Source organism: Coregonus lavaretus (assembly GCF_964263955.1).
Source record: "Coregonus lavaretus genome assembly, contig: HAP1_SCAFFOLD_4585, whole genome shotgun sequence".
In the NCBI taxonomy this organism is placed as follows: Eukaryota; Metazoa; Chordata; class Actinopteri; order Salmoniformes; family Salmonidae; genus Coregonus; species Coregonus lavaretus.
In genome coordinates, this window is record NW_028162463.1 from 40,001 (window position 1) to 48,070 (window position 8,070).

General features: G+C 45.4%; 1 protein-coding gene across 1 annotated transcript; it reads left to right on the forward strand.

Moving 5' to 3' along the window:
• Positions 1-70: 70 nt before the first annotated feature.
• LOC311119209 (EF-hand domain-containing protein D1-like) lies at positions 71-7,387 on the forward strand. The gene is made up of 2 exons (XM_084193940.1): positions 71-427; positions 7,302-7,387. Exons 1-2 carry the CDS (start codon positions 120-122, stop codon positions 7,357-7,359), a joined length of 366 nt encoding a protein of 121 aa, XP_084050066.1. The 5' UTR covers positions 71-119; the 3' UTR covers positions 7,360-7,387.
• The last annotated feature ends 683 nt before the right edge of the window (positions 7,388-8,070 follow it).

Consider the following 8,070-nt stretch of genomic DNA (forward strand, 5'->3'; position numbering starts at 1 on the left):
AAACTGTCCTGGGTGATGAGAGGAACTCTGAGCCTAGAGCTGACAGACACAGCTGACTTCCATCCTGAGTACCAGGCACACGCTTCCATCGCATCAAGTCAAAAAGTATCCTACGCACCATGGCATCGGATGAATTGGCGAGGAAACTGCAGCCCAGGCTGGCCGCGGAGCCGGCTCCCCTATTCAACCCGTGTACACCAGAGGAGACCCCAGTGAAACCGAGCGACCCTGTCCCTGAGCCGCAGGAAAAAGCGGTGGTGGTCATTGTCAATGATGCCACATCGGAACTCACGGCGAAACTCACCCGGAGACTGGACATCAACGATGGGAACGCGGCGCCCAAGCAAGCCAAGGTGTTCAACCCCTACACGGAATTCAAAGAGTTCTCCCGCAAACAGATCAAAGACATGGATAACATTTTCAAACGGTAGGCTAAGACTTTATTTGTATTTGAATATAATTCTAATTGAATTCATGTGGCCATGGTTATATATTGTATCTTGACTTGATAAAGAGGGAATGTCCCTTAGTTATGTCTGTAGGGGAGACCGGGGAACAGAGTAACACCTCGTCAGTTGTAACAATTTAGTAACTATTAGAAACAATTTAGAAAGATGTTATAAAATGTGCTAATGCTTGCTTATTGTCTACATGCCTAATACGTTTTTTGTTTTATTGACAAAAATGGCTAAATATACTTGCCGCCTCTCTTTTTTTGAAACTAGACTTGTGGAACCATTCTCCATGTATCTGAACATATATACTTTTTATCAGTAAGTTAGGGTCTTTTGATTGGTATAGTTGATGACAGTAACTCACTCACACTACACGGGGCCCTGTGTAGCTCAGCTAGTAGAGCATGGAGCTTTCAACGCCAGGGTTGTGGGTTCGTTTCCCACGGGGGGCCAGTATGAAAATGTATGCACTCACAAACTGTAAGTCGCTCTGGATAAGAGCGTCTGCTAAATTGTAATAATTGTTGTTGTATTTTGTGAGGGGTTCTTTGTAACGCAGTACCTAAAATCGTATATGATATTTAGACACATTCACATAATGATATAAAATGTCACATCTTTATATCAAGTTTAGCAGTACAACTAAGATAATACCTTAGAAAAATTACCAAAAAAAGTCACATCCCAAACAGGAAAACGCTCATCCAGTGTTATTATTATTGTATAGGGAGAACCCCCCCCCCCCCTTCTCTAACGCTCAGTTAATCCTCTCATAGACTACGTACTGTACAAACCTGCTGTGTGTGTGTGTGTGTGTGTGTGTGTGTGTGTGTGTGTGTGTGTGTGTGTTGCTAGAGCCTGCTTTGTCACTCCAGTCTCTGCAGCACCAACCCTTTAGGAAATTCATGGAGCCAGTGGGGGGATGTGGGGCTATACTGGGCTTTACTGACATCCTCTATACCAGGCCAGAATAATGTTTTCTCCTGGGCCAATGGAACTGTACAGTCATTGTGCTACTGTCTTTTTTCACTGGAGGGACAAGGGCCACTCTTCTCAAACACTGGGTCCCCAGTGACACCCCCTCTCCTGTGCGACAATGGCATCTTTGTGTGTGTGTGTGTGTGTGTGTACAGTGAGGGAAAAAAGTATTTGATCCCCTGCTGATTTTGTATGTTTGCCCACTGACAAAGAAATGATCAGTCTATAATTTTAATGGTAGGTTTATTTGAACAGTGAGAGACAGAATAACAAAAAAAAAATCCAGAAAAACGCATGTCAAAAATGTTATAAATTGATTTGCATTTTAATGAGGGAAATAAGTATTCGACCCCCTCTCAATCAGAAAGATTTCTGGCTCCCAGGTGTCTTTTATATAGGTAACGAGCTGAGATTAGGAGCACACTCTTAAAGGGAGTGCTCCTAATCTCAGTTTGTTACCTGTATAAAATACACCTGTCCACAGAAGCAATCAATCAATCAGATTCCAAACTCTCCACCATGGCCAAGACCAAAGAGCTCTCCAAGGATGTCAGGGACAAGATTGTAGACCTACACAAGGCTGGAATGGCCTACAAGACCATCGCCAAGCAGCTTGGTGAGAAGGTGACAACAGTTGGTGCGATTATTCGCAAATGGAAGAAACACAAAAGAACTGTCAATCTCCCTCGGCCTGGGGCTCCATGCAAAATCTCACCTCGTGGAGTTGCAATGATCATCAGAACGGTGAGGAATCAGCCCAGAACTACATGGGAGGATCTTGTCAATGATCTCAAGGCAGCTGGGAACATAGTCACCAAGAAAACAATTGGTAACACACTACGCCGTGAAGGACTGAAATCCTGCAGCGCCTGCAAGGTCCCCCTGCTCAAGAAAGCACATATACAGGGCCGTCTGAAGTTTGTCAGTGAACATCTGAATGATTCAGAGGAGAACTGGATGAAAGTGTTGTGGTCAGATGAGACCAAAATCAAGCTCTTTGGCATCAACTCAACTCGCAGTGTTTGGAGGAGGAAGAATGCTGCCTATGACCCCAAGAACACCATCCCCACCGTCAAACATGGAGGTGGAAACATTATGCTTTGGCGGTGTTTTTCTGCTGAGGGGACAGGACAACTTCACCGCATCAAAGGGACGATGGACGGGGCCATGTACCGTCAATTCTTGGGTGAGAACCTCCTTCCCTCAGCCAGGGCATTGAAAATGGGTTGTGGATGGGAATACCAGCATGACAATGACCCAAAACACACGGCCAAGGCAACAAAGGAGTGGCTCAAGAAGAAGCACATTAAGGTCCTGGAGTGGCCTAGCCAGTCTCCAAACCTTAATCCCATAGAAAATCTGTGGAGGGAGCTGAAGGTTCGAGTTGCCAAACATCAGGCTCGAAACCTTAATGACTTGAAGAAGATCTGCAAAGAGGAGTGGAACAAAATCCCTCCTGAGATGTGTGCAAACCTGGTGGCCAACTACAAGAAACATCTGACCTCTGTGATTGCCAACAAGGGTTTTGCCACCAAGTACTAAGTCATGTTTTGCAGAGGGGTCAAATACTTATTTCCCTCATTAATATGCAAATCAATTTATAACATTTTTGACATGCGTTTTTCTGGATTTTTTTGTTGTTATTCTGTCTCTCACTTTTCAAATAAACCTACCATTAAAATTATAGACTGATCATGTCTTTGTCAGTGGGCAAATGTACAAAATCAGCAGGGGATCAAATACTTTTTTCCCCCTCACTGTATGTGTGTGTGTGAGGAGGGACCACTGACGAGAGGAGACCCTACTGTATACAGTGTTTCTCTGGCGAGGGAGAGAGAGGGGAGATTAAGACTAGACAGCATCTGTGTGTGAGACTAGTAGTAGGACACTACTAGTAGTAGTAGTGTCCATGTATTTGCTCAGAGCTGTAGGGGAGACTACTTGCATCTCTGTTGATGACATTTAATACTTTTGTCCCAGTTCATGTCTTCATCTAAAGCTTTGTAGCTACAGTGCATGTGAAAGCCGTATGGATAAGGATATTGATTGGTGGGTAGATGCAGTGACACTACGGGTTTTCCAGGACTATGTATTTAAACTTGAGTTTTACATTTGAGTTTGGCCTAGTTTAGCTCTCAGCACAGATGGAAAGGAAGAACCAGTATGTAGAGGGGGAAATGGGTCACAGAGAGGGAGAGAGGAGGGGGGCTTGGTATCACCCTCTTTCTTTAGGAGGACATTGGGTTGATTCAGTCAATTTACTTGAACACGCCTCTCATTGACAAACATGCACTTAGATGCACTCATGAAGAAAGATGCAGTAAACATGCCTCTCTCTCTCGCTCAATTCAATTCAATTCAATTCAATTTAAGGGCTTTATTGGCATGGGAAACGTATGTTAACATTGCCAAAGCAAGTGAAGTAGACAGTAAACAAAAGTGAAATAAACAATAAATATTAACAGTAAACATTACACTCAGAAGTTCCAAAAGAATAAAGACATTTCAAATGTCATATTCTCTCTCTCTCTCTCTCTCTCTCCTTCTCTCTCTCCTCTCTCTCTCTCTCTCTCTCTCACTCTCTCTCTCTTCTCTCTCTCTCTCTCATCTATCTCCACTCTCTCTCTCTCTCTCTCTCTCTCTCTCTCTCTCTCTCTCTCTCTCTCTCTCTCTCTCTCTCTCTCTCTCTCTCTCTCTCTCTCTCCTCTCTCTCTCTCTCTCTCTCTCTCTCTCTCTCTCCAACACACACTGCCCCAGATTCTCTATTCTGTTTGGGTGTTGGTTGAATCTATCTCCATCGCCTCTGTTTTCTCCCATGAATATCAAGCTGTTCTGCCCGGGAGGTTTTATCCATCTCTCCTATAGCCATCACTGGAGCACTTCCTAGACATACAGTTTATTTGGAAAGTATTCAGACCCTTGACTTTTTCAACATTTTGTTACGTTACAGCCTTGTTCTAAAATTGATGAAATAATTTCCCCCCCTCATCAATCTACACACAATACCCCAATATGACAAAGCAAAAACAGGTTTTAAGAATTTTTTGCAAATGTATTAAAAATTAAAAACTGAAAAATGACATTTACATAAGTATTCAGACCCTTTACTCAGTACTTTGGCAGTGATTACAGCCTCAAGTCTTCTTGGGTATAATGCTACAAGCTTGGCACACCTATTTTTGGGGAGTTTCTCCATTCTTCTCTGCAGATCCTCTCAAGCTCTGTCAGGTTGGATGGGGAGCGTTGCTGCACAGCTATTTTCAGGTCTCTACAGAGATGTTTCGATCGGGTTCAAGTCCGGGCTCTGGCTGGGCCACTCAAGGACATTTGGAGGATTGTCCCGAAGCCACTCCTGCATTGTCTTGGCTGTGTGCTTAGGGTCGTTGTCCTGTTGGAAGGTGAACGTTCGCCTCAATCTGAGATCCGGAGCGCTCTGGAGCTGGTTTTCATCAAGGATCTCTTTGTACTTTGCTCGTTCATCTTTCCTCAGTCCTGACTAGTCTCCCAGTCCCTGCCGCTGAAAAACATCCCCACAGCATGATTCTGCCACCACCATGCTTCACGTAGGGATGGTGGCAGGTTTCCTTTAGACGTGACGCTTGGCATTCAGGCCAAAGAGTTCATTCTTGGTTTCATCAGACCAGAGAATTTTGTTTCTCATGGTCAGAGAGTCCTTTAGGTGCCGTTTGGCAAACTCCAAGCAGGCTGTCATGTGCTGAGGAGTGGCTTCCGTCTGGCCACTCTACCATAAAGGCCTGATTGGTGGAGTGCTGTAGAGATGGTTGTCCTTCTGGAAGTTTCTCCCATCTCCACAGAGGAACTCTGGAGCTCTGTCAGAGTGACCATCAGGTTGTTGTTCACCTCCCTGACCAAGGCCTTTCTCCCCCAATTACTCAGTTTGGCCGGGCAGCCAGCTCTAGGAAGAGTCTTGGTGGTTCCAAACTTCTTCCATTTAAGAATGATGGAGGCCACTGTGTTCTTGGGGACCTTCAATTCTGCAGAATGTTTTGGTAACCTTCCCCAGATCTGTGCCTCGACACGATCCTGTCTCGGAGCTTTACGGACAATTCCTTCGACCTCATGGCTTGGTTTTTGCTCTGACATGCACTGTCAACTGTGAGACCTTATATAGACAGGTGTACCTTTACAAATCATGTCCAACCAATTGAATTTACCACAGGTGGACTCCAATCAAGTTGTAGAAACATCTCAAGGATGATCAATGGAAACAGGATGCACCTGAGCTCAATTTCGAGTCTCATAGCAAAGGGTGTGAATACTTATGTAAATTAGGTATTTCTGTTTTTTATTTTTAATACATTTGAATTTTTTTATTAAAACCTGTTTTCGCTTTGTCATTTTGGGTATTGTGTGTACATTGATGACATTTTTTTTTTAGAATAAGGCTGTAACGTAACAAAATGTGGAAAAAGTCAAACGGTCTGAATACTTTCCGAAGGCACTGTATGTCCACCCCGTGATAGACACGTGTTGCAGCATTACCCACCCGTGATAGACACGTGTAGCTGCATTACCACCCATGATAATACACGTGTTCCAGCATTACCAACTCGTGATAGACACGTGTTGCAGCATTACCCACCTGCGATAGACATGTTTTGCTGCATGCATCTGTAGCTCAGCTGGTAGAGCACGGCGCTTGTAACGCCAAGGTAGTGGGTTCGATCCCCGGGACCACCCATACACAAAAATGTATGCACGCATGACTGTAAGTCGCTTTGGATAAAAGCGTCTGCTAAATGGCATATTATTATTATTATTATTATTACCCACCCGTGTTGTAAGTGTCATGAGTATAGACAGTCAAAGCTTTAGAGTTTGGTTTCTGTGCAAAGCTCAGACCTTGTTTATTAATTAGAAGTGCTGTAAAACCTCCATGTCTTTAGTTTATCCTATCATCTCTCTGTAGGCTTTTCATTGGCTGAAGCGGAGAGGTCAGGTGTGCTGTCTTTGCCTGACTCATTATTTTCTGAGTTGAGACTGCTTCCTTTATCTACCCAACCCCTCTTTCATCTCCCCCTGCTCTCCTTAGCTTTGCATGCAGGGTACTTGACTCTGACTTAGGCACTGGCGGGTAACCTAGAAGTGGGTGAGGCACATGCTCAGCGGGGGCACACTGATTAGACAGTGGCCAGTCTGTCTGTGTCCTAAAGTTTGCTTGGATGCGGCCGTGTTGACAGAGCCTAGCTGGGGTGAGGGCCAGGGACGGGACACATTGGAATGTTCCAAGCGGGGGTAGACTAGATTGAGGGCAGGGCCGGGGCCATTCCATCCTAAATTCTGCCCCTTCTCTCACCCCTTTACACTCTGCCTCACCCCATCATCTTTTGGTCTAGTCCTCCTCACCACCTTCATTCTCACTCCTCTTCACCCTCTCTCTCTCTTCCGTGATGCTGCCCTTGCCCCACTCACTCACCCACTTTCTCTGCATTCCAGATGCCTTAGCCCTGCCTTTTAACCCTGCATAACTCATACTCATCATCAACACTACACTCTTAGAAAAAAAGGTGCTATCTAGAACCTAAAAGGGTTCTTCGGCTCTCCCCATAGGAGAACCCTTTGAAGAACCCTTTTGAGTTCCATGTAGAACCCTTTACACAGAGGGTTCTACATGGAACCCAAAATAGTTCTACCTGAAACTAAAAAGGGTTCTACCTGGAACCAAAAATGGTTCTACTATGGGGACAACAGAAGAACCCTTTTGGAACCCATATTTCTAAGAGTGTAGTCACAATTCTGACTTTTGATTGAGTCACTGCTCTAAAAACAGCCTCTGATGGTAACGTGTTAGTCACTGTGATTTCTGAAGGATGGCTATTTCCCTAATTTCTCTGTTTTCTCCCTCAGAGTCCACAAATATCCCTGTCTCCGGGGTGAAAATGCACAGACACGTGGACCAGCCTGACGCTAGTCTAAAACAGGCTGCATTAGAGATGAGGATGAAGCGCTATCAGCCGGCCCTTACCTACTCCATCTTCACTCAGACACTAGAATGCCTTATAGCAGCAGGAGTGACCTGAATACACTCCTGCTGAGAGAGAGAGAGAGAGAGAGGAAAAGAGGGGGAGGTAAGGAAGGAAGGACAGAGAGAGAAAGGGGAGAGGGAAAGAGGGGGAGAGACGGGGAGAGGGAGAGAGCGAGAGGGGGGGGGGGAGGGAGGGATAGATAGAGAGGGAGAGAGAGAGAGAGCGTGGGGAAGGAGAAGGAGAAGGAAAGAGAGAGAAGAGGAGAGACGGAGAGAGGGAGAGAGAGAGGGAAAGAGAAAGAGAGAGGGAGGGAGAGGGAATGAGAGAGGAGAGGAAAAGAAAGAGAGAGAGGAGAGGAAAAGTGAGAGAGGGAGGGAGAGGGAAAGAGAGAGAGAGGGGAGAGGGAAGAGAAAGAGAGAGAGAGAGAGAGAGAAAGAGAGAGGGAGAGAGAGAGAGAGAGGCACAACTACGACAACATAACCAACAAAAACGGGTCACAACTCCTGCAGCTCTGTCGCACGCTGGCTATGTACATAGTCTATGGTAGGCTTCGGGGGACCCCTATGGTAGGTACACCTATAGCTCATCTCTTGGCAGTAGTATTGTAGACTACTTTATCAATGACCTCAACCCAGAGTCTTTCAGAGCGT

Excerpts from the sequence above, each read along its gene's own strand:
- LOC311119209 (XM_084193940.1), top strand. The coding sequence starts at position 120 with ATGGCATCGGATGAATTGGCGAGGAAACTGCAGCCCAGGCTGGCCGCG. Across the intron at positions 428-7,301 it reads ATGGATAACATTTTCAAACG|AGTCCACAAATATCCCTGTC; the intron begins GTAGGCTAAGAC and ends TTTCTCCCTCAG.